This window comes from Cryptotermes secundus, unplaced genomic scaffold, assembly GCF_002891405.2.
Source record: "Cryptotermes secundus unplaced genomic scaffold, Csec_1.0 scaffold70, whole genome shotgun sequence".
NCBI classification, from domain to species: domain Eukaryota; kingdom Metazoa; phylum Arthropoda; class Insecta; order Blattodea; family Kalotermitidae; genus Cryptotermes; species Cryptotermes secundus.
Window position 1 is genome coordinate 279,528 of NW_019734964.1, and position 27,792 is coordinate 307,319.

At 37.5% G+C, this 27,792-nt stretch overlaps 2 protein-coding genes across 4 annotated transcripts in view; one reads left to right on the forward strand and one right to left on the reverse strand.

The window, feature by feature from the left end:
• Positions 1–940: 940 nt before the first annotated feature.
• Positions 941–25,742, reverse strand: LOC111869002 (fatty-acid amide hydrolase 2-A). The gene is made up of 11 exons (XM_023860165.2): positions 25,324–25,742; positions 23,556–23,744; positions 18,099–18,318; positions 17,154–17,371; positions 13,918–14,029; positions 12,060–12,214; positions 10,731–10,874; positions 8,541–8,639; positions 6,569–6,736; positions 4,803–4,985; positions 941–2,357 (listed from the first exon to the last, which is right to left on the reverse strand). The coding sequence occupies exons 2-11, from the start codon at positions 23,742–23,744 to the stop codon at positions 2,259–2,261; spliced, it is 1,587 nt and encodes a 528-aa protein (XP_023715933.1). The 5' UTR covers positions 25,324–25,742; the 3' UTR covers positions 941–2,258.
• Positions 25,743–25,973: 231 nt separating this feature from the next.
• LOC111868998 (protein brunelleschi) overlaps positions 25,974–27,792 on the forward strand; it is a 31,634-nt gene continuing 29,815 nt past the window's right edge. Inside the window, exon 1 of one of the 3 annotated variants that reach the window (XM_023860161.2) lies at positions 25,974–26,045. Coding sequence is in view for 1 of the 3 variants with exons in the window: in XM_023860159.2 (XP_023715927.1) it covers positions 26,048–26,162 (115 nt within the window). In the remaining 2 variants the exon portion in view is untranslated. Of the gene's footprint in view, positions 26,256–27,792 lie in introns of all 3 variants that reach the window. The other 2 variants (XM_023860160.2, XM_023860159.2) reach the window with 2 other exon arrangements.

A 27,792-nucleotide genomic window follows, 5' to 3' on the forward strand; every position in this document is an offset into this window, starting at 1 on the left:
TCCTTTAAAGCAATATATGTGGAGCAGATAAGAAGCATGGTATCAAGTAAGCACAGCTGCAAGGAACATATTATATAAACAATGTCAATATGGACTTAAAGAAAGCTCAATGTCTGTGTCAGATATAGGCAAAACACTGAACAGAAAAGAAATGTTAAATGGATTTGCAATTTATTTAATGATACTGTCAGTAGTTCAAACAATATGTAGACTGAGGGGACAATACTGAATAATGAATTGAAAAGAAAGTGGAAAGAAGTTTTAATAGCCTAATTTAAGGTAATGTCACAGTATTTTCATAGCGAGACTGAGGAAAAACACAAAGTCCTCAATAGGCATAATTTGTGTCCTGGTCATGATTCAAACGGCGCCTCCCAAATACAAAACTGAGGGGTTAACACTTGAGGCAACTTGCTCAGCAGAAACTTCATAACCTATTTACACAATGAGAAGTTCTGAGCACAACTTACGAGGTCCACTCTCTTACTCCATGCATTTCAAGTCCTGAAGATATACTACTATTACCAGTGATGGTCTATTTAATTTTTAAGAACTTATTACTTAAGGTTGGTGTAACAGTAATGCTTCAGACGTACATCCAGAAGGTGCTTGGTTCGTATCTTGGCAAAGACACCATCTATCCTGACAACAGTTCTACGTAGACTTCCTCAGTGCCCCCAGGCAAATACTGGGATAGTACCTCAATTAGGCCACAACCATTTCCTTCCAAATCCATTCCAATTCATCATCTATCAACCATCCCATTATTCAACTTAAGTATACATTCTGTCTTAAATTTGTTGGCTATAACTTCAAAATTTTGCACATCGATTGTCAATTTACAAACAGCATTTCATGTATAATGTGTAGGTACATTTATGCTCTATTTCTGTATCAAATTTTTAGGGGCATTTCATCATCATCATTTATTAGTTATTAATTTTAATTATTATCAAACTGAAATTTAAAGAAAAATTTCACATGACTGCTTTGTTATCATCTTAATTCAACAATGACAACAAAAAATTATGTCAGTTGTATAATTTTTGAAGATATACTGTCACACATCATTTCAGAATCCTGAATTAAGAGGCATTAATGTCAATCCCGACTCAAAGGTTCATACATATGTCATGTTGTGAATGAATACAGGAAATTAAAAAGCAAGACATGGGAGATGCCACCAGTGGCATAACGTTCATACCACATTTTGTGAAGATCAACTGGCTTCAATAGTTGAAAGTGGGAGGTACACAACACACAGCATGTTGATCTTACAAGCCTATTTTCTTTAAGAGAGGGAACAAGGCTAGTAAAAAATGAAAACAGCATATCGCTACATGGAACAACAAATTACTTGACTTGGCCAATGATATACATGCCTAATTAAGCATCATGCCATGAAGATGCTGCAGTCCATTATAATTTTTAAATCCCTTCCACAGTGACATAAGTATTTAAAGAGATGTAAGTATTTAAGTTCTTCCTATCACTTCTACCTAAGGAGTAAGATTTAATATATTATAGTATCCAAATCAATTAATTATACTCAAGCTGAGACAACCTGAGTGCCTGCATTGATTAAACAAATCCTCTGTACCTGACATCTGTCATATCTGATGCAGTAGCAGAAAGAGAATGTCCATATAAAGTGTAAAAGTGAAAACACCTGGCAGTAAAATTCTAAGGTTCAGTAGTAGAGCACACCATTGGACATGATCCCAGGCTAATTCCTCCTACCTCTAAACAGTCTCCTCCCAAAGTTTCATCTTGATGTTAAATGGGTTCTTGACATAATTGCATATTGCATTCTCAGGCTGTGGATGGAGCTGGTATCTATATATGTTGAACAAGGAGTTGGAGAGCTTACAAGGGATGGGTTTCTGGCTTTGGCATAGGTCTAATAATCCTTCACCAAATAATGTTGTATGTGATGAAATTCTCACAAAGGCACAAGTATTTATAACATAAACGATATCAAACATATGTGTTTATTTACATACCTTTCAGGTGGCACATCTTTTCATGATATAGTTGTAATACAAACTGCCATTTCTCATGTATGCACCAACTTATCAATAACTAATCAGATGGATTTATATAAAAACAGTTAAGAGTAGGCACAACCTTTCTGACCATTTGAAAGCAATGAAAACAACTAATATATCTTCTTGTTTTCTGGTAAAACCAGACTGAATACTTATGTTTATTATATGCAGCACTCCAGAACACATTCTTGTCAAGGCACGATGCAAATGTCACACTATTATTGATGGTGGTACCCATCCACCAAAAGCTTTTTCTAATTCAAGTGCTACTGCAAGCGTCAAGTGGTCATGGTTTAAAGAGGCAACTGCCTGAAAGTAAAAGAACAAAACTCATTCTAATTATGTATATGGTGGACTGCAGACTTTGACTCTTTTACCTGCAAAAAATCATGCCAGAGTCAGCTGGCCATCTTCTGGCCTTGATGTGACTTCACACCAAGAGTGAAAGCTTGTTTTCAAAATGCTAGTCATTTCTAGGACAGTATCTGAGATATACAAATTCAGAAAATGAAAGATGAAGTCATGTTATATGAAGCTGAAGTTTCTTCAAGAATTCTGACTACATTTCATAGAAATCTCATGAAGTACTGTGTACATAATAATGGAATTGCATTTTTAAGGAAAGGTGAAGACTGGAGAGATAAATCAGGAATGAATGCTAATGTTAAACACAGAGAAAATTTTGAGTTTACTTCTGTTTGAAAGTTTGTACCTTTACACATTCATAATATACACGGATATGTCTATACCTCAAAGGTTTTTCTTTTCAATAATTATGAAGGTGCAACAACACAGTAACACTGTTTGAGACTTCACTTCGGTGAACTTTTGTACACTTACTTACTTACTTATTTACTAATGGAGTTGAGCCCTTCTTGAGAATCTCCGCCAATTCTGCATCTACTCAAGAATTTCCCAGCATTTTATGGAACCCAAAGGTTCATTACCATGTTCACCAGAGCCATCCACTGGTCCCTACTGTGAGCCACATCAGTCCAATCCATACCATTCCATCCTATCTCTCTAAGATCCATTTTAATATTGTCCACCCACCTATGCCTTGGTCTTCCCTGTGGTCTCTTTCCTTCTGGCTTTCCCACCGATATCCTATATGCATTCGTCTCCCCCATTCGTGCTACATGCCCTGCCCACTTCATCCTCATTGACTTCATTCCAATTATATTTGGCGAAGAGTTATGCAGTTTTCTCCAACCTTCTGTCACTTCATCTCTCTTCAGTCCAAATATTCTCAACACCCTGTTCTCAAACACCTTCAGTCTATGTTCCTCCCTTAATGTCAGAGACCAAGTTTCACACCCATATAGAACCACAGGCAAACTTATAGTTTTGTATATTCTAATTTTTATGTTTTTGGACATCAGACGAAAAGACAAACGCTACTGGACCAAATGGTAGCAAGCATTACCCAAGTTCAATCTCCTCTTACTTTCCTCCTCAATCAGGTTTTGATTTGTTATCGTCATTCCCAAATATCTGAACTGTGACACATTTTAAAAACATCTGTTTTCTATTTTTATGTCATGATTTTGCCCTGCATTTTGGTGACAAGACAGCAACATATACTTAGTTTTTTCTGTGTTTACTTCTAGGCCAACCTCCTTACTTGCATAAATTAAAGTTTGTGCGTCTTTCTTTATGGTATCTATATTATCACCCAGTGGATTCACATCATCAGCAGAGACCAACAGCTGAAATGTCCTGTTTAATTTTAGTCCCACCTGGTTTTCCTGGACGTTTCTAATGGCATATTCTAAAGCAAAGTTGAAAAGGAGTGGCGATAGAGCATCTCTTTGTTTTAGACCATTCTGGATAGGAAATTTATCAGACAAATATTTACTTTTACGGACTTTACTATACTGTTGTATTTTAGCGTCCTGTTGCACTGATTCGCGTCCATGATGTGTATGTATTGACCGTCTTCTAGTGCANGGCTGTGTGCATTATACAATTGTTGTTTTTAATTATTTTTTAGACTAGTGTAAAAATATTCAGTGCAAGATTTAGAAACAGAAGTATTCAGCATATCAGTAGCATTTTTCTGTATTTAGGTACTATCAATAACAAGATTATGGTCTTCTGCAATGTAATCTAGTGGAGAGATACTAATGTTTCAGAGGAACCTGCTACCTCAGGGCCACGCCATAGCTCAAGCGGTTAGTCGCTGGCTTCCGACCATGGCAGCCCGGGTTCAATCCAGGGTCTGGTCAAGTGGGATTTGTGGTGGGCAAAGTGGCGTTGGGGCGGGTTTTCTCCGAGTACTTCAGTTTCCCCTATCAATCTTCATTCCACCATCATAATCATAATCACCCAGGGCAGGATACAATAGGCCAATCAGTGGCCACAGTGCCGAGTGGACCTAGTTGGACTCCACCCCCACTAAGCAAACCTGCTACCTCCATTTTCAGAGTAGAAGGGGGAGACAGCAGGTTCCTTCGAAACGCTGGTACCTGTCTACCAGACTATGTGATGTTCCACCTCACAAAACTGTGAATTTGATAGTCACAGCCATAAGAACCTCAAATCTCACTATTCAATGTTTTGTACTACTTGTATGTTTAAGGAAAATGTAATTTTTCCAAACAGAAGTATGTATTAAAGTCACACAAATATGCCTGCTAAGTGATCATCCGATTTAATTTTTTTATAGTTCCTCTAAATTGAAGATATGGTCTATTCACATACAGAAATCACTATAGGTCAACATTATTAATTATCAATTAATTTTGTCTGTACCTGTATTCCAATGGGAAGGCCTTGTGAACTCAGCCCCAAAGGACAATGTGTGGCAGGCAATCCCAGAACATTGAATATGCCAGTATACGAAAAGTTGAATGGTTTCACTAGTGGTTCATTGTGGTATGGTGCTGGGATTGGGTGTGTTGGATATAGAAGCACACCATCATTTCCCAGCATTTCCTGTGAAGGAGAACATTATCAGACAAATATCACCAGTTTATCACAACTTCTAATTAACAGGAAAGTCTTTTGTTTCATTAGAACTGAATGTAAAATTCTATTTCCAGTATATTGGAGTCTTGACAAAAAAGTCCCCGATTCTAATGAACATACCCCAATTTACATGATAGTTGTATTCTTGGAAAATGCTGCATGATGCAGAAATGTGGATAAAATATATTTTTCCCATTGATTCAATGCTACAATTTTGTAACTGCGATCTTTCTTGGTTATTTAAAAGTAAAATAACATCGTAATAGCATAGAAAATGAATTCAAACACTGATTTGGCATTAAACAATGAGTTCAGTTTAAACACAGTGTTTACTATAACACTGGCAGTGACCAAAAATACTTCTGAAGATCATTTGATGAACACTACTTGTACGAGATGGAGATTGTAGAGTCATTAACAAAGGCTCCCTCCAGTATTTGGCCAACAATCATGACTTCTCAGGCAAAAGTAACTGAACCTTGTTCTTGCATTTCAGCACTTTCCTCCTTACTTTCTTTCAGAGTTTTCCTCAAGAAAGATTTCTAAATTATTTCTGATGCCCCACTGGGACTTTATCTTCCAAGATATTCTTAGTAGTTTCATCGTTGTGTATAAAGGTGTCTAATCATTTCCAATGACCCCTCCTGTTCACACATATTTAAACTTAAATGAAACAAAAATAACCATTACATTTTGGTGCTTCAGGAAATCCTGACTCATCAAGCTCACCAAAAGGCTCAAAAGATATAAACACAAATACTGGACTTCTCACACTTAAAAGCCAGCAATGTACTGACGGAATTCTTCATTTCTTTCACAGTATTACATGAACATTTTGGAACTGAATACAATGTACTAATAAGTCCTATAGTGCTAATATGAGTATTGTAGCACTAAATAAGAAGTATTAAGTGCAAACTTCCTCTATTTATCACAGACGTGAAAGTCTGTAATCAATTAGTAACTAACAGCCACTCAGTTCCTTGGCTACAGTGACTGATACCTGTTTCTACTGTTTTGCCATCAAGCAGCATACTACTTAGTTTTATATTCAGTTTGCTTTCCAGACATATTTATACTATTTACGTAGTTACTTTTTCCTACAAAATTCCTGTGCTTGCATTCTCTCTGTTCATTGCTCAAGGGACCTGCTGAGCTTCAGGTCCAGCTGACATAATCACAATAGTAAGTCTTGTGTATGTAAGAGCTGATAACACTAACACATGTGTGTTTGCTTTTAGAGCTTACTGCATCTGCACATTATCATTTCATTATCATTACACTATAGACTGCAAGGAACAAGCTGCAGAAAACTTCACTTATATAAACAGTTTACACAGTGAAGTTTTTATGTTGTGTAAGGCCGGCCACTTTCACAATACCTGATCCAACTTATAAATGTAAGTAAAGCTCATTAGAAACACTGGTGGCTGTAGAAGCAGGGTACAGCTCACTTGATGTACACCTCTGTACGAGCCAATTTGATACCTGTATTGTACATATATTAAAATAAAAGTCATACAGTACTCGATAAACAAAATGTGCCTTACTTGTAATTCTTCATATAGCTGACTGCACTGGCCAATCAGGTACCTGTGATGTTCACTTCCATGCTCAATACCCCATTTTTCAATAAGTGCTGTTGTGATTCCAATGAAAGTATGGTTAGACATACCTATCAACCATTTCAGTAACTCCCAGTACACATTGACTGAGCCCTGGAAAATTAATTAAATGTTACACGGTTTCCTCAGAAAATTAACATGGTTATAATAAATTACGTGCAGTGGATGACCACTATACTGCAATTCCCATTTAAAGCTTCTTTGAGTAGCAGTGAATATAAATATTAAACTTTGGAAAAATTTAAATGAAGGAAAAGTAACATTGATATTAATGCCTTGGGATCACTGACAAACAAACTCCGTGGCTTTAGTCTGCAAGCAAACTATACCAACTGAGTGACCACCACCTGTCAGCGATGTTAGTGCCAACTTTTGTGGATAGAGGGTGTTGCGTGGTCAGTGCAACGAATTCACATGGCCGTTAATTTCGGTTTTCTAGACTGGAGCTGCTATTTCCTTGAAACAGCTCCTCAGTTATCCTCACAAGGCTGAGTGGACCCCATTTCAGACCCACTGCTTCTCAGAAAATCTGGTAGCACCTCTGGATCTGTAGCCAGGAACTCTGACCACTAGACCACTGAGGCGGTCTGGGATCACTGACACTGAATATTAAATGCAGGAGAGTGTTAAACAGGGGAAATAAATGCACTGTATTATCACAGTTATGGGCAAAAGTACACAAAATAAAAACAAGCGAGACAGGTGAGCGAAGTACTTATTTGAATTTTTATGTTTTTAAATAAAGTGCAAGAAACAAATGTATATGAGTGAGGTCACATCTATCCATTCATCCACCACCTGTCTGCATGCTTTATCTGTGAAATTACTGACCTAATTTTGATTAAATCTGGTACTGTAGGTCTGCTTTAAAGGGCGTTAAGCAGATTTAATTTCAGCCGTAACGATACAGTATAACTTAGCATTCAAATAAAACTTTATCAACTGTCTGAAAAATAATTCCCCGTAACCCCCAGAAAGTAACAAATAATAGTACATGACATAAAGCAAAAATCTTATTTCAGATCCACACCTTTCATTTTGAGAGTTTTTTATGTATAGCATATTTAACAGAATAATAATAAGAATAATTTCTAGTATTGCAATATGTTTAGCTTTGCAACAGCAGATTTGTATCTGTATTAATTAAGCATGAAGTATGCACAATTACAAAGAACACAACCGAAAAGTATGTATACTCCATTGGAACAAATTCTGTTTTTTATTTACAAAGACAGAACTCGACTGAATTCAGGTAATGCTTGCTACCATTCAGTCCAGAACCTTTTCAGCTTCTAGTCTACTGTCTAAAAACATAAAAATTAGAATATAGAAAACTATAACTTTGCCTGTGGTTCTGCATGAGTGTGAAACTTGGTCTCTGGCATTAAGGGATGATCACAGAGTGCGGGTGTTTGAGAACTGGGGGCTGAGAATATTTGGACTGAAGAGAGATGAAGTGACGAGAGGTTGGAGAAAACTGCATAATAAGGAACTTCATAACTTGTACTCTTCATCAAGTATAATCAGAATGATGAAGTCAAGGAGGATGAGATTGGCAGGGAATGTAGCATGAATGGGGGAGGAGTGCATATAGGATATTGGCAGGAAAGCCAGAAGGAAAGAGGCCACTAGGAAGACAATGGTGTAGGTAGGTGAATAATATTAAAATGGATTTTCGAGAGACAGGATGGGGTGCCATGGACTGGACTGATCTGGCTTAAGATAGGGACCAGTGGAGGGCTTTTGTGAACACAGTAATGAACCTTCTGGTTCCACAAAATGCTGGGAAGTTCTTGAATAGCTTCACAACTGGCTGCTCTTCAAGAAGGGCTGAGCTCCATGAAGTTAGTTAGTTGTGAAAGAACTCATCATCATTCTACTTAACAGTGATCCATACCTTACAGTCCAGGAGGTGTTCAGAAAATGCTGGTCCATCTCTTGTCTTCATTTTAGCAAACCAAATGGCAGCCGAATTCTTCATTTTCTTTATCTGAACCTATAAATGTCAGATGAGTTCACATAAGGCTGAATCTTGTAAGCTAAGTGTTATCAGGACAGTCAAATAAAGGAGATTTTGTTAAGTTGGATATTGAAATGGACGTCACAGATTATGCTATGAGGATGTAGGTTGCATCAACACAGCTTATGAAATATCCAACGGTTATCTTCACTATAAGTAGTGATAGTCTGATTGACTGATACTTAAGTTTCTTTAACACTGCTGCTTCAACAACAAGGGTTACTTACCATAAAATCAGACTGTAAGATAATCATAAATTATGAGTAGGTAAGGATTTGGAAGGACATGGTCATGGCCAGTTTCAACATACTATTCTGAGAGCCGCCTGCAAACACATGTTACCAAAAAAATATCAGTCATTACATTATACTTATCTTCACCCACCACTCACAAATCAGTGTTTTCTTCTTGATCTGGTTAAACTGAAAATACAATATCCCCGCAACATCCTACCCTGAGCTTCTATGAATCAAATCCTTATGGGAATTTATAACAAATTATAAAATGAAGCTGTATCAGAAGCAAATATTAGGAGAAGAGCATGAGATGCCAAGTACAGGATTACTTGGATTACTTCAAGCCTATAAAAGAGAAAAGGATAATGACGATTACGAAGGGGTACCCAAAAGAAACCGAACTTATTTTTTTTAAACTTATTTATTCAAATTTTAAGCACAAACCTTCAATCCCCTTCAAAGTACTCTCCACTTACACTAATACACTTGTCTAGTCTTTTATTCCATTTTTCAAAACATTGTCTAAATTCATCTTTTGAGATGCTTGACAGCGCCTCCGTCGTTTTTTCCTTTCATGTCTCTTTTCATTCGAGGAAACAAAAAAAAGTCGCACGGGGCAAGGTCGGGTGAGTATGGAGGGTGAGGAACAGGGGTCATACCATTTTTGGTCAAGAATTGTCGTACAGACAGGGCTGTGTGAGCAGGGGCATTGTCATGATAGAAAAACCAGTCACCCGACTGCCACAAATCTGGCCGCTGAGCTCCAAGTCACTCCCGACAGCTCCACAATTTCTTCAGTGGTCCGTTATCGATCTTCCTTGATGATTTCACGAATTTTTTCAACATTTTCATGTGTTCAGGCCGTGGAAGGACGACCAGAACGAGGTTTGTCATCAATTGACATTTCACCATTTTTGAAACGGGAAAACCACTCAAACACTTGAGTTTTCCCCATAGCATCATCCTTGTACACCGTTTTTAACATTTCAAGAGTTTCTGTTCCACTTTTCCCAAGCATAAAGCAGAATTTCACCGCCGCACGCTGTTCACGAAAATCAGCCATTGCAAAAATGATGATCACACAAAACAGATGTCACTATAAACTCTGCCGAAACTAGTCCTTACCTTCTGAAGCAATGGTAGTCGGCTTATCGACTCAGGAATGTTAGCTCTATGCGCTCATAGTGGCAAAACGCAGTACTACAAAAGCTCTGCCCACAAAAAAATTAGTTCGGTTTCTTTTGGGTACCCCATCGTACATATATATTAACACTCTGAAAGATATTCATAAACGTATCTAAAGCTATCTTATATTTGTAACAGTATGCACATATCATGAGCACGCGGTAGCGTCGTTGGTTGAGGCACTATGCTACAAGCTGGAAGATCACGGGTTCAAGTCAAGATGAGGTGGATTTTTTCACATGACCTAATCCTCCCAGCCGCATTATGGCCCTGGGATTGACTCATCCTCTAACAGAAATGAGTACCAGTGATCTTTCTGGGGGGATAAAGGGCAGCCAGCATGTAAGGCTGTAAGGCACATCATCTGTGAGTAGATTGTCTAGATAATGTGGGACCCACATCTCACAACCCTATGGGCCTTCATGGCCTGGTATAGGGACAGCATTATACAAATATCAAGATTGAACACAACCCCATGGAAATATACACAAAATGTTTATTCTCAGTACCTCAGACTACAACTGACAGAAGGTGAAAGGTGGACCATTTCTCAAGTTATGAGGAACCAGAAGCACAAACATTTGCTGTACACTTCTGGTTTATCTGAATGTATTGGGAGTACACACTCTTCTGCTGCACTTATTACCTTCTGTGCTTTGATGCCATATGCCTTATCAAAATAAAACACAGCTTTGCGGAGAGCTACTCTTATCTCTGGGTGTACTGCACTTACAACAGCTGATCCTCCATCATCCTCCATATAAAACAATTGTATCTTGTGGATATCAACCTGAAATATTTACACAAAACAATGAGATTACAATTACGGCATCCCATAGAACAGAAACAGGTAATATACAGACAGAGTAATGAATCAGGTCCCGGGATAAGAACAAATAGGATATCTACATCTGATTACATCACAGCTGTAATAGCTGATATACTGTATGTAAATGCAGTGAGCCACTTCCTTGTCACTAGAGCTGCACCAGTTTAAGGCTCAGTACATTAAATGCTGCCCATGCCCTAATCAGACAGGGACACTTGGGCTGGGTTGTATTTGGGTACTGAAATTATGTGTGTAGGTATGCAGTAACATTTCCTAGCCATGCAATGCACTGTTGTAACAATACACACTTGCATTCCACCTGGTTGACTGCTGCATTTTTTTCAATACCGTTATCTGAAAGTTAAACTCTAGCAAGCTGCCCCATAATACTGAAGGAGTTAAAATCCAATATTTCTGTAATAACATCCTGGGCACCAGTATCACATAGTGCAGCCTTGCAAATCTTTCCCTTAACACAATCACTGCAAAAATGCATTCAGGAGGTTTCTACATTTTTTAAAATTATTGTCAGTTTTGTTTTATTGAGGGAGCTCTAGTAGATATTATGGACCCTTCATAGTTCCAACATTTCCTATCTAGATGGCATAAAGGTTCATAAACACAAAAATTAAAGTGGGGACATGCCAATGAGGCAGGACTGCAGTAAGACTGCAAGTGCATATTATGTCAAGATAAATGAAGATTTATTTAAAACAGTGATACCAGTCTGCATGTAAATAGCTGTGAAGATAATGATACTGCATCATTAGTTAGCAGTGATAACAGTCCTTGAGAGATTGGTTTACTCATTTGCAAAACATCATTTGTTCATGAACCACCTGGTGCAAAGAGGAGACAGGTTGGTGGCTGTGAAAACAATCTTGATGCAAATCAATACTAAATATTCACTAAGTATTTCTTTATAATTCAGTCTTTAAATTATTCAGTTAAATGGATTAGTTTGGGAGTTCTTCCCCTTCTCCCTCCTTCTTCAATATCATGTATTTCTTGACAAACCTATGACCTGCAGGTAAGGTTTTGAACCAGCTATCCAGTGACTGCAATGAAGATCACTTGCCTTCAAACAAGAATACATGTGAAATAAAGTTTGAAAACAACAGAAGGGTAAAGTGAATGGCTGCCAACCTTAGCATCTAGCTGGAGTCTATCAACATTGGTGCCAGCAATGATTCGCAATGTTGGCAAAAGGTCTGCAGCAAATCTACACATAGGACCAACCCCCAAGAAGCTTTCTTGTTCCTCAGATGGACATGGATGTTGGCCTCGATTTGAGACAATTCCTAAAATATTAATATAATATATTACTGTGTTGGTATAACTGTGAAACAAATTAAAAATCCTTTTACATACCTCAACTTATTAACTGCTGATGCAAATCTTGTAGCAGGACAATTAAGCACATAACTGCACACTTAAGTTTAATAACCGTAATAAAAATGAATGCAGTCAAAACTGTATCATTACTGAAATAACGGTATAGTTGCAAAACTACTCACACTACCTAGTATCACAAATTTACTGTTGCTCATATTTCATTAATATATTCATCACATAAAATAAATGTTTCTGCTAAAACCTGTACAGCCTTATCAATATTACTTACATATTTTTCACATTACAATCGTTTTGTGTGATAACCTTTCTAATGAAACTGCTAAGCCTGATTTAAGCAATATGTTATGTAAGCTTCGTATCTGATTGATATGACCTAGAAATAAATTTACTTGACAACATTCAGTGCAGTCCCTTGACACCAAGTCTCATTACAATCATGTTATTTGTTTCAGAGTTGAAATAGTCAGAAAGACAAACACCTCATCACTGATCTCCTTAATGCAGCTTGTGCAAAGAATGCAAACAAATTTAATTCTGTGGTATAATGGTTAGCACACCTGCTTTATAAACAGAAACTCCTGTTGCAATCTCAATGGGGAGATCTGATATCCTGAGTTTCTCAACAATTTCTCTCCTTACCCCCCCCCCCGGAGAAAATTTCAGGTATAGCATATCAAAACAGAACACACCCCTCTCTACTTACTGCTCTTCACATCATCATTCAATGCTTCATAACCATTGGAGTTGACACAGCAATCAAAAAAGAATACAGGAAAAAAATAATATATTTTGCACACATACGTGTAATTAGTGTACTTAATTAATAACCAGAATTGAAGCTGTAGAAACAAATATAATACAGAGAAGCTAAAAGAAATATTATTACAACCACAAAGGACAAACTTTCCGCATTCCACTGAAATGTGTAACTCATACACACACAACCATAGTTCAAAACTTTTGACTTGTTTCTGAAGAATAAGTAATCAACTGAACCAATTTTCCTTAAAGAATTAATTTAAATAAATACAATTTGAATGCAACTTATCACAAATGCTATAAAAGAATTTATTTTGGTATCTAAACCCAGAATAAGTGAAGGGTGTCCGAGATCAATATGCTGATAAGAATACTTGGATCTAAGAAAAAAGAAGAAATAACAGGATAGATAAAATTATGTAATGACCTAGGATGTTCCATATCCTACAGTGCCAACCGGTACTTGGATTTACAGAATGTAAATTAATCCATATTCAAATTCAAATATAAGGCCTTATGGGAAATGACTAGTTGGGAGTCCTAGGGACAGATGAAAACATAATATAGAAATGAATATTACAGAAATGGAATATGAAGATTAGGTGGATTGAAATTAATCAGGATGGCAGGCTTTTGTGAACATGGTGCTGAATATTCAGGTTCCATAAAAGCAGAAATTTCTTGGCAAGCTCAGGAATTGCCAACTTTTCAAGGAATACCCTGTACCATAGAGTCAGTCAGTTTGTCAATACACAGAATGTATTTTGATTATTTGATGCTCTTAAATCTTAGCCTGTCATAAAAAATTATACAAGAAGCAAAGTGAAGTGGTAAGGCTAAAAATGATTGATACTGCTGTTACATATTCCTTTTTATCATATTTCCTCACCTTTGGAGGGTTTGTGACCAAATATACCATTAAAGAAACAGGGCATACGGATGGATCCACCAATATCGGACCCAATGCCCAAAGGTGACCCAGCTGCAGCCAATAGGCAACCCTACAAACATAAACATGAACAGATTCCTTTATGTATATTATTTTAGTGGGCTATATTCAGGCTCAGGCAGTTTCAGTCTCAGATCAGGCCATATGCAATTTGTGGTGGTCAAAATGACAAACACCTGCTTTGGTACCTCCCTGCTAATCGTTCCATTTATGTCAACAACCAATTAGCATTTTCTCATCAGTATTTAACAGGCATGAACAGGCAGCAAAATATCATTTCACTCCTCAGTGAAAAGCTGGTAACTACCACTGAGCTATGGAACAGCCTTCTTGATACAGACTCCAGCACAGTAAATTCGCTTAGTGGGGGGGTGGAGTCCAACTGGGTCCACTCCATCATCATAATCACTGTGTGATTATGATGATGGAGAATTTGGTGGAATGAAGATTGGCAGGGGAACTGAAGTACTCGGAGAAAACCAGCCCCAGTGCCACTTTGTCCCCCAAAAATCCCACTTGACCAGACCCAGGATTGAACCCGGGCTGCCGCGGTGGGAAGCCAGTGACTAACCACTTGAGCTATGGCATGGCTTAGCACAGTAAAACATAGTCTGATATGTGTTTATAACAATACACCATAAATGGAGTCTCTAAAATACATGTGTACACTGGCAGTGGCTCATTTCAAATGCATAATCAGTTTTATCACGATGTTCTGTCTTTCTCTGCAGACTGGTGACAGTTTGGACAGAAAAGTTTCTGGTTTGGCATTTGGCTGAAGCTGTAATGTGCATAACATAACTGAAAACGACAAACTGTCATTTTAAAATTGTAATGACACAAATATATACGTATATGAATGAACTTCAGAACAATGTCAAATTTGCAGTTCTCATAGTGGTGGCTATGGAAAGTTCTATATTCTGGGATATAATGCCACACAGTTCAGCAAAAGTTGTTTGGAAGACACATATCATTTCCATCTTCAGAATCAAAGAGTAAGCTAAACAAGAAACATGCATGAAGCAGGCAGCTTACTCTTTCAATCTCAAAGAAGGAGATGATGTGTTCTTTTGAAATACTGGCTGACTTCCACTGGATTATACGTACAAGTATATCCCATAAGAGAGAACTTATCTCCACAAAATACTAAGCACCTTGGTGACCTGGTACTCTGTTTTCCACTTTCAACACATCTGTAAGCAGTATTTTTACAAAATGTGATCAAATATTCATTTATAAGAAGAAGTTCTTGGAAGAACTAACTGTCACAGACTGCAAAGAAAACGATGCATCTGACAATTCTTCTATTGTTGTGTGTGTGTTCATTGCCATGGCAATGTTTTTACAAAGACACTGCCTAACAACAAAAGGAGGGATACACTTTACTGAGCATTTGCCTAGCAACAATAGAAGGGATACATACAAGGTCCGTATAAAAAGTATCGGGAAAAATCTTTCCCTTGCGTGACTGTACACCGCAGCACGCTCGCACTGTGCAGGCGTGGTAGTGGGGGTCTAACCTTTAACACGCGCCAAGCGCCATTTGCCTGAGCGCGTTCATAGAGGCCAGGCCGTGTTTTCAGTGGACCCCTGTCGAGTGAGTTGGTGCAAGCGCAGAATGCAGCGAACGATTGAACAGAGGTACGCCATCAAGTTTTGTGTTGGACTGGGGAAATCGGGTACGGAGACGTTGGGCATGATTCGCCAAGTGTTCAAGGATGAAAGCATGTCACAAACTTCAGTTTTTAAGTGGCACAAGCTCTTCAAAAGTGGCCGACAGAGTGTGGAGGATGAGCCCCGTGGTGGACGGCCGTCGACATCAAGAACCGACGACAACGTGCAACGTGTGCGTGACATACTCAATTCAGACCATCGGTTAAGTGTGCACATGATTGCTGATCATGTTGGCATTGATAAGATGACAGTGCACACCATTATCACTGAAGATTTGGTGATGCGAAAGGTCTGCGCGAAACTTGTCCCGAAGGTCTTGACGGACGACCAAAAGCAGAGACAAGTGGCTGCTTGCGAAGACCTTCTGCAACGCATTGAGGAAGACCCCGGCTTTCTGGACAACGTCATCACGGAAGACGAAAGTTGGATATTCGAGTACGACCCGGAAACAAAGCGTCAAAGTTCCGAATGGCACACTTCGGCATCACCTCGTCCAAAAAAGGCGCAAATGAGCAAATCCAGAATGAAAACCATGCTCATCATTTTCTTCGAAGCCCAGGGGGTGGTCCACTACGAATTTGTACCTGAGAGGCAAACAGTGAATGGAGCTTTTTACCTGGAAGTGCTAAGAAGAATGAAGAGAAGGGTCAATCGGGTGAGGCCAGCCATCGCCGGAAATTGGAAATTGCATCACGACAATGCACCCAGTCACACCTGCTCCAAGGTGACCGACTACCTGACAAAAAACGGCATCGCGACGGTACCCCAACCCCCTTACAGTCCCGACTTGGTGCCAGCAGACTTTTTCCTGTTCCCGAAAGTGAAATCCTCCCTCAAAGGGCACCATCATGGGACCCTGAGTGCCGTCAAAGAGGCTTGCACGCGGACCCTTAAGGACCTTCCGGAATCCGCCTACCAGGGAGCCTTCGTATCATGGCAACGCCGTTGGCAATGTTGTATTGATGCATAAGGGATGTATTTTGAAGAATTTTGAGGCATTGTAGCAATATCTGAAATAAATCTATTTTCCCAGAACTTTTCCCGATACTTTTTATACGGACCTTGTATACAAACACACAGACTGAAGGGTAGGATTTATAAAGTACACCGTTGTGACGGGCTCAAGCGCCATGATGTATATACCAAGTTTCACAAAGACTGGTTCTGACATTCAAAAGTTAATAGGGGCACGGATTCACAGACATACAGACCACATGGAAATTGTATAAGCCAAATTTATGAAAGTAGGCTAAAAAATAAAACCATAAAATCCCAGTATTTAATATTATTAACCTAATGGCCAAATAAACGATTCTTATTATATATACAGTAATCAACAAGTATAACATAACCTTACGAGGTCTGCAAATAAAATTCCAAAACTGATTTTGTTACATAGCAGTTTGATGTGATTAACACATTAGATATTCAGCTTCTAAGAACACATTAACAAACAAACCTGGATTTTATGACCCGTCCCATATATCACTGAACCTTACCTCTCCTCCTGAAGAGCCTCCAACTATGTGGTTTGTGTTGTATGGATTGTTGGACCGCCCATAGACCGTATTATTGCTCTCCCACCACATGCAGACCTCTGAAACGTTTGTTATAGCAAAAGGAATTGCTCCTGCCTCTCTCATCAGTGCTATGGTGTCAGCATCTTGTGGGGCTTTAACATTTCTCCTGCAGTGCAGACCAGCTGTATGGGATAACCCTACAATATAATGAGCACACTGCATTACTGTAGTAGCATAAAAATCTTAAATACCATCAGAGTACAGGTCCTGTCACCAATCTGTAAGCTTGGTCTTAACTCAGTAACTGGAGATTGGTGGGTAGGTGAGACAAAAGGAAAACCCACTGTTCTACTACTTAACCTGAGTGTAGGTGGTGGAAGTGATATTTGATAGTGGCTGTGTCATTTCTTGAACTTACAAGATTTCATCAGGTAAGACAGTTTTAGAATGTATGACATAAAAGCACAACAAATGCAAAGTTTGTGAATGGTGGTGATAGCATTATCACATGGGCATTAGGTAGAAAAAAACTGGAATGATCATAACACAGAAATTCAAGTATAAAAAATAAAATCAGGCACTCAATTACTTTACACTTATTGGTGTGGGAATGATAAATTTCAGTCAGAAAAGCTGGTCCCTTTGTCTAAGCAAAATACTACAGAGACATATGATGTGGAATGTGAAAGTAAAGTTCAATATATTCCAGACCTCAGCATTACATGAAGGCAAGGCTCAGACTTCATGCTTCTACTGCTTCAATCCACAGAAAAGATCACAGTAATTCTCAGACAGGAGTTTGGTAGGCTTCTAAACACAGTGAATGATGGCAAAGAGAAAAATCCTAACACTGCTGAGAAAATTACTGTAGTATTGATTTACTGACGTCATACCGAACCTAAGCCAAAAACGTTATGGTCATACCTGTAACTTGGAGACAGTCCTTAGTAGAGAAAGGCACTCCGAGAAAAGGAGTATCTTTTTCAATATCTTGTACTGATTTAACTCCAGACTGAATGAATTCATCAACTTTACGAGCATCTTCTAATGCTTCACTAAATCTTTCATCTACTACACAGTTCAAAATAGGATTCACTTCTTTTATTCTGGCAATAAAGGTTTTTACCACTTCTACACTTGTCACCTGTGAAAAAATTAAATACATATATGAGAAAATAGCTTCACTAGAATTCAATTCTATGTAATATGTACAAATTAGCAGAATAAAATTCTGAACTCTTTTAGTAATGAATTTCTAACCCATAATATCAACATATCTTGTACCCATTTCGCCTCTTTTCATGCTTACTTTTCACACAGGCACATGAAACATGGTTCAACAGTATACATAAATTTTGTGATAAGAAGCTGCAGTGTCACCCAGAATTTAAAACATTCTGGAAAACATAAAAGTTTCAGATAATGAACAATATCCAGGCAACATTCTTACAGCCTGAAGATTACTGTCTTCTGGGTGCTGACACTGTGTAGTCTGGTAGATACATATCATAGTCAAAGCCATGAGAACATTGAATCTGACATCCTTACATCATGATACCAGACCACTCTCTTGAGATATTTACAATAAGAGAATACTAGAGGCCGCTGCACACGTGGTCCTTTGCATCCACACTCACAATTTATGTTATAAATAACTAACTTCATTGAGCTGAGCCCTTCTTTAGGAGCTGCCAATTGTGCGGCTACTCAGGAACTTCCCAGCATTTTATGGAACCCAAGAGTTCATTACAATGTTCACAAGAGCCCTCCACTGGACCCTATCCTGAGCCACATCAATCCAGTCCATACCATCCCATCCTATCTCTCTAAGATCTATTTTAATATTGCTCACCCACCTACATCTTGATCTTCCTACTGGTATCTTTCCTTCTTACTTTCCTATCAATATTCTATATGCATTCTTCTTCTCCCCATTCATGTTACATGCCCTTCCCATCCCATTCTCCTTGACTTCATCATTCTAATTATATTTGGTGAAGAGCACAAGTTATGAAGCTCCTCATTATGCAGTTTTCTCCAACCTCTTGTCACTTCATCCCTCTTTGGTCCAAATATTCTCCTAAACACCCTGTTCTCAAACACTCTCAGTCTATGTTCCTCCCTTAATGACGGAGACCAAGTTTCACACCCATACAGAAAAACAGGCAAAATTATGTTTTTTTCTTCAATTTTTACTTTTTTAGACAGCAGACAAAAAGATTAATTGGCTCTGGACCGAATGGCAGCAAGAATTACCTGAATTCAATCACCTCTTAATTAATCAAGTTATGATTTGTTACAGTTGATCCCAAATATCTGAACTGTGCCACATTTTCAAAACATCTGTTAGCTAGCTTTATGTCTTGACTTTACCCAGCATTCTGGTGACAAGACAGCAACATATACTTAGTTTTATCTGTGTTTACTTCTAGACCAACCTCCTTACTAGCAACAGTTAGATTTCTGTGTCTCTCTTCATGATATCTATATCATCACCCAGTAGATTCACATCATCAGCACAGACAACAGCTGATGTGTGCCATATATCCTTCCTAATGGCATATTCTAAAGCAAAGTTGAAAAGGAATGGCAATAAAGCATATCCTTCTTTTAGACCATTCTGGATAGGAAAATTATAACACAAATATTTACCTATATAGACTTTACTATACATTTTGTTTAAACACATTTTAATTGGCCTAACTAATTTCATAGATACCTCCAACTCTATGAGAATATTGTACAATACTTCCCTCCTAACTGAATCATAGACCTTCTTAAATCTACAAATAGCTGATGTACCACCTCTATGTACTCCCATTTCTTCTCCAGTATCTGACAAATGCAAAAGATCTGGTCAGTAGTTGAACTGTTACATTGAAACCCACATTGATGATTCCCAGTAATTTCATCTATATACATATAAACTTAACTTTGTGAGAAGAATATTGGACAAAATTTTGTACGAAGTTCATAGCAGTGATAGCCCACAATAATTACTACAGTCAGTTTTATCATCATCCTTGTGAGCTGGCATGATAAGAGGCTCCTTCAACTGATCAGACAAGTCGTCCTTACTCCAAATAGAATTAATTAGCTAATAGATCTTAGAATGTAGTATTTCACCTCCTGCTTGAATCAGTTCTGCCAGAATTTTATCATTACTTGGCGATTTATACCTTTCCAACTTTGCAATAGCATTCAACCTCAAAAGGACTATGATCAGGTACTAACGGCTCAGGTGTATGTATTTCAAACTGCTAACATCACTGGCCCTATGTGCAATCAATAACTGAGAAAAGTAGTTCTTCCACCTATTCCTAATGCTGTGGGAATCTGCAAGCAGATCACAATGGGGTACCCAAAAGAAACCAAACTAATTTTTTTGTGGGCAGAGCTTTTGTAGTACCACGTTTTGGCGCTATGAGCGTATAGAGCTAACATTCCTGAGTCGATAAGCTGACTACCGTTGCTTCAGAAGGTAAGGACTAGTTTCGGCAGAGTTTGTAGTGACAACTGTTTTGTGTGATCGTCGTTTTTGCAATGGCTGATTTTCGTGAACAGCGTGCAGCGGTGAAATTCTGCTTTCTGCTCGGTAAAAGTGGCACAGAAACTCTTGAAATGTTAAAAACGGCGTACAAGGACGATGCTATGGGGAAAACTCAAATGTTTGAGTGGTTTTCCCGTTTCAAAAATGGTGAAATGTCAATTGATGACAAACCTCGTTCTGGTCGTCCTTCCACGGCCTGAACACATGAAAATGTTGAAAAAAATCGTGTAATCATTAAGGAAGATCGACAACGGACCATTGAAGAAATTGTGGAGCTGTCGGGAGTGACTTGGAGCTCAGCGGCCAGATTTGTGGCANTAAAAGACTAGACAAGTGTATTAGTGTAAGTGGAGAGTACTTTGAAGGGGACTGAAGGTTTGTGCTTAAAATTTGAATAAATAAGTTTAAAAAAAATAAGTTCGGTTTCTTTTGGGTACCCCCTCATATATTTACTCACTCTCAGTCTCTTCCCAACTTTTGCCACCACAAGATAGTGGCCAGTATTACAATCTGCTGCCCTTAATGATTGGACATCAAATATACCTGAATGCCATCTCCTATCTGTCAAAATATGGTCAATCTGTATCTCTGTCTTTCCATTAGGAATTCTCTAAGTACATTTATAAATGCTCTGATGTGGGAACATCATACTTTCAACAATAAGATTTTACTACTCTAACCCCATTATCATTATTCACTTTGTGCAAACTCTCATTCCCAACTGTTGGTTTGAAAAAGTCTTCTCTACCTACTCTGCCACTGAAGTCTCCTAAGAAAATTTTCTTATGGTATTTAGGGAATTTATGAAATACACATTCTAGTTCTTCATAGATGCCATCCTTCATATCATCGATTTTATCCTCTGTTTTGGCATGAACATTCAGAACAATAATATCACACCAGAGACCTCTTAGTATTATGTGATATAACAGTTTTTTCTGTACTAATTGCTGCAGAATAACTATTAAACATACAAGAAATTCATGCAGTACACTGCCAGATGATCTGTATAATGCAATAATTTTTTGCCTTGCACCTATCAGTTCTATACCAGTAACTTCTATGTTATTTGTATACTTCTCCCTGTAATTCATTCCAAGGGCTTATATCGTAATATGTTCTTAGAGCTGTAAATAGGTATTCCACCCCCTGTATGTTCTTTTCTACAAAAGTGTGAAACTACAGTATAACCTTCTAATATACATTGAGTTTTTTTCATTTAAGACCATGTTCCTATAAAAGATATCTCGGGTGGTAATTTGAAGGAATGCTGTAAATAACTTTGTTTCATTTCTGATTTTGATGTATTATTTCAAGTGCTTGCTTTGACTTTTTTATAAAGATAGAAGCCTTTGGGATCCAGTCTCTTTTATTTGTTTCCCTAATTTGAAAGCCTAAACTATTACATCTGAATTTATTTCTTTTGTTCATTGCCTATTATTTCACTTATTTCTTGAGTAATTTACTCTTTACCTGCTGTACTTAAGGTGCTGCCCATGCCTTGTATGATAAGCTCTACTTACACTGCTTAACACCAGCATTTTTACATATCTTATATATGTCCACATTTGCTTCCAAAATTTCCTAATTGACTACTTATTCTTTTATTATTTTATTATTTATTGTTTAAGAAACTAGATATATTACCGTTTTATTCTCAGTATCCATTTTCATTACTAATTTTTGTAATTGATAATATCTCCTTATTTAAAACAAATTCAGAGTTATATGATATCAACACCAGTGGGAAAAATAATTTTTACCCTTCACAACCAAGGTTGTCTATCTATAAAAATGGTGTTTATTATATAGGTATAAAGGTATTTAATCACTTACCGCCTTGCATAAAAAAACTGTCTGATAATAAGAATCAATTAAAAATACTCTAAAAAACTATCTTCTATTGAATTCTTTTTATTCACTTAAGGATTATTTTAATAGTAATTACTAATTTTAATGTGAATTTTTAAGGATTTATGTATCATAGGTGCTTTATTTTGGCATAAATATGTTATCATCTACCTTTTGATATGATGTTTTTTTTTAAATATTAAATTTAAGATGTTATGTTTAATGTTAAAGTAGGAAGATAAACAGTTTGGTTTATGATCTGACCTATGCTTATTTTCATAGCATGTCTATTTTAGTTACTTGTCTGTGACTGGTTCTATGTTAAGCGTATTTGTAGCCTAGATTGTATCGGGAATTTTACAATGGACTAAATAAATAAATAAATTACATCATGCGTAGTTGTTATAATGAGAATATTCATACAGGTTAGGACAGAAAGTGCTTTCCTTTAAAGTTTTTATACAATTCTTTATCTCATTTCTTGCAATATCATTGGCACCGCCCATAATTACTACGTGGTCCCATGTGAATATCAGTTTACTCTCCTTTTTCACAGCATTTATATTTATACAATTTCCAGCTTTTCTCAATTGAGTCTCATCAGCAACTTCGTTTAGTACACTGAATCTATTTCTCACTGAAACTGAAAACTGTTGTGTCACCAGTTTCCTTCTTTTCAAATTTCCTTTAGATACATGGTTCCTGCCATTTTTGTTTGTTTCACGTTCCTGAATATGTGTATCCTGTATTCCTTCACTCTGGGGATACAAAGAATATGGCCAGCAGGATAATACTAAAATGGATCTTAAGGAAATAGGTTGTGTGAATGAGAATGGGATTATAATATAAAGATCCAATGTTATGGCAGGCCTTCAAAATTATAGCAGCAAATCACCAGGTGTCATAACAATAGGAAATTTCATGACAGATTCATATTTAAGTGTGACTGTGAAGTACCAGGCAGCCCACTATAAACTTACTTTCCGTGTCCGTATCTTGTGAGCAATTGCAGTGGCAGTATCAAGTAGAAGGAGATTCTCAATAGGCGGCATCTTCTCTCCAGAGCCATGATACACCACCCAAAACAAAACACTGGACACTACTTCTACCACCCGGAAAAGTAAACGCTGGCATATAATTTTAAACTCTTTTGTCCAGCTTGATGTCATCTAAAATGAAATAATATGGGCAAAATACTCATATTATGTGAACGGATATTTCTGTAAAGCATGCTTTGTATGAATATGGAATGAACAAAATGAACTAACCAAGAGTTAATGGCATGTCATTATATAATGTTATGTCATCTACTGCTGTTATGTAGCACTAAGGAGAGATGGAAATGTTTTCAAAGCAGTCATGGCCTAGTTTAATGTACTATACTTCAATAATCACCTTGCACTCTCACTCCAGAAAATATGTTGGGATTGTTTTCAACACAGTATGAGATAATGTGCAAAATATGGCCTAAATCGCCCTATTTTACCTAACGTAATCCTGAAATTACCTATCCAAACCAACTCAATCCAAAGGGCCGTGCCATAGCTCAAGTGGTTAGTCACTGTCTTCCAACCACAGTGGCCCGGGTTCGACCCCGGGTCTGGTCAAGTGGGATTTGTGGTGGACAAAATGGCGCTGGGACACGTTTTCTCTGAGTACTTCGATTTCCCCTGCCAATCTTCATTCCATCAATTGCTCCACAATCACCCTCACCTATCACCTGGGGCTGGTACAATAGGCCAGAAGTGGCCGCCGTACGAGGGACTTAGTCCCACCCCACTAGCAATAAAAAGAACACAATCCAAATGTACTGAAGTACCAGCACTGCATGGTCATCCTGTACCATGTCATGGTAAGGGGCCAACAGTATTCTGAACTTCAAATTGAAGTTCTCTAAATAGATTTCTTTGACAGAAATGTCTCAATAAGAGCACAAACTGAAAAGTTTTCCCAAAAAATAATTTAAGCTGAATTCTGTTCCAGCAGCAAAAATTATACATGCACAAGGGACAAAGATATCATCATCAGTTGCATGGCAAAAAGAGGCCCTTGTCAGTCGACTGATTAAACTTCTGCTGGTCCTCAACAGCACAGTCATTCCTGGCTTCAGGTCTCCTTCAGATCCATGCCGAAGGTTTCTATTATTTCCTAGACATGTACATGATTTGAGGTGGAGCCTCCTTTTCAACGAGGGGAGGTGTTGGGCTATCTATGGCTTTCATTTATATTCTTCAGCATTTACATGACTGACATATTCTTATACTTCTTTCTAACAAAGACAATATTCTCTGGGTAACAAAATAACATCTTTCCAATATGGATGAAGATGAAACAACAAATTACTAGAGTCTGGCTGGATTATTTTCTTCTATCAAACATCATAATTTGATGAAAGGACAGAGGCTATTGGGTTATTAGTTTCAGAAACTGCCTTGATACAAAATCCCTATACTGAATTCGAAACTGTTTAATTTATAATATACATATCTGTAGCACAATGTGCAAACACCTCTTCCAAATAACAGTGACTGTTCAGACTGCATGTAACCTCTAGAAACAAACAGTCTTCTGCTCAGGGATCTAATTAAGTACAGACTCTGAATTAATTGTCTGTCCCACCGTAATTACAAACAATATTAAATTTTAGTTCAATGATAATTTGCATGACTTTTATTAAATGTAAACCAATATCATCCGTAAACTCATTCAAACGCTTTAGCAGGAAACAATAATGAACATCGTACGTACATTCCTTGTTGCGTCGACACAATTCTCGTTAATACTTTCAGAGATCCAGTTTACGCTGCTATAATCCTCTACACTTTATGCTAACACGTATAATTCACTATGCGTACGTGTAATGTGCCAATGTCAGGTACATACTACTTCATAGAAAAAAACAAACTGACATTAAAAATTACAGTCTCAAGCAGGTACCAAAGTCTATTAGGAATAAGATATAATCAACACCCATTAGTTTTATTTAACATGTAACACAGTTACCAAACTTTACGCTCTGTCAAAATCAGTCACCAATGCGACGGGTTACAATGTCCACTACACTTAACTACACATAACCGCAACGACCGCAACACTATGGCACAAAAGGCAAATGACATGTCACATCACTCAGGTCCCTGAAGTGCATTGTTTGTTGTCTGTCATTGTACCCAACCCTGAAATAACAATTTCATTTTGACAAGTATGAGAAGTATCACATTTGTTACATGTGAACACAAAATGTAAACTTAAAGTCGACGGTCTATGACATTTAGGTAGAATTTTGTGTAAATTGTAAGGAATTCCCGAAATTCAACCCTACGCTACTCTACTGTCCTGTCACCTAACTACATAGAGTTTCATTTTGAAGGAAATTGGTATTGCAGTTCCTTTAATGTACAATATGGCGTAGTTGTTGACAGCTGTATCAGGGAAGTTGTTACTGATTGATGTGTCGTCGAAGAATGACCGTATGCAGAACATTTATATATTATCTAAAATGGATGGAACACTTTTAAATATATCTGTCCTGTTGCAACAGAGGGGTTTGGCAATTTTGCCAAGAATTTCGCAAGAGGAACAGAAAGGTTTAACCACCAAATTTTGAGAATTTTGATAGAAGAAAAATGAATAATTTTATCTGTTATATTTTCCGTTTCAGCTGCGTAGCAATTAGATAGGTCAGTAGGAGTAGAAGTAGTATATTCTCCGACCTATATGACCTCTCTCTTTTTTATATGAAGTTTTTAAAACAGGATTGATATATTGTGCAAGGCATTTTATTATCATTTATTTCATTTAAATAGAGCTTTTGTTGCTTTTTTTTTTCCTCTTGTTTCTTTCATTTTACATGTATTACAGTTTGTAGTTCCCAGTATCATAGATTAGATGGTCAGATTGCTGATTGAGCATCTGTTATGGAATTGTTAGTGTCATTCTCAATTATCTAGCATTGTCACTTATAATGTACATGCATGAAAATACTGCCCCGGTGATTCGATTCGCCTTAGGTGGTTTCTTTTTGTTAACATTTTACTCTTTGGTGGGAAGGGGCTAGTAGATATTAGAACTACTTATTGTATTGTGTTGTATTTATTACACGTTCAGGCATATTCATGCAAGGCCGAACCCACTGGATACAGAACCTGTCACACCACAAGCTTGCTAAATCAGCAAGTAGTCAACAGAACAATGCATATAAATCCACAGCAGTAAATCAAGCATATGAAACCCAACACATCACTGCAACTACATAACCTACCATGTGTATATAAAATATAATACAAAATTGGAACATATACATGACAATAGATCAAATAATGGATCATAGCTAAACAAGAAACTATCCCTAATTAAAATATTCATCTAAAGTGTAATAGGATTTAGTAATGTAAAGAAGCACTTAAAGCTGCTCTAAATTGCTTAATATTATGAATTAACTCTTTTATATTTAAAGGAAGATGATTTAAAGGTTTAATACCAAAATAGTAAGGTCCTCTCTGGTAAGTTGTCAAATTTGTCTGAGGGCAATAAAGATCAAAATTACACCTAGTATTAAGGCCATGAATTTGTGATGTTGTGTGATATAAACCCATATTATTTGTAACAAACATCAATAAAGGAAATATATAGGGTGTTTCACGACTTTAGGGCATAACTGCAGGACGTGATTTCCTAGGTTTTTGCGATCAAAAAAGTTCATATAAACGTGTCCGATTTTGGATGGTTATGGAGTTATGACCTTTTTTCATTCCCGTACACGCCCTCGTATGAACCGCGTCTTTCAGCTGGCAGGTTGCTATATTTAGCCAGCTACAGACAGAGCGTTCTCGTTATCTCGACACTTTGAGAGCTATCTACGGCCGTGGGGGGGGGGCGCTTGGTATGTCCGGCACGGTTCACAACCGAGTGGCAGCCTGTGTTGCGGCCAGCAGTGACATTTTCGAAAATCAGCTTTAAGCACCAATCAATTCAAATTAAAGGTAATTTCACGAAGTTAACTTTACAGTCATACTTTAAATGTATCATGTATTATGCTGGTTTATTATTTTGTTTATTATGGGAAAGGTAAAGAAATTATCTGTACCCAACTTTCTGCAATTATTGGGAAATTGTTCCAGCATATTGATTTTTCGCCCATTACATTAGGTTGGGAGAATAATCAAGATATTACATTGGAGAAGGAGTCTTCCATTGCTTATAACGATCTTAATGATG

Excerpts from the sequence above, each read along its gene's own strand:
- LOC111869002 (XM_023860165.2), bottom strand. The coding sequence starts at position 23,744 with ATGACATCAAGCTGGACAAAAGAGTTTAAAATTATATGCCAGCGTTTA. Across the intron at positions 14,030-17,153 it reads GAGGCTCTTCAGGAGGAGAG|GGTTGCCTATTGGCTGCAGC; the intron begins GTAAGGTTCAGT and ends TTATGTTTGTAG. Across the intron at positions 6,737-8,540 it reads AACACCTCCTGGACTGTAAG|GGCTCAGTCAATGTGTACTG; the intron begins GTATGGATCACT and ends TTAATTTTCCAG.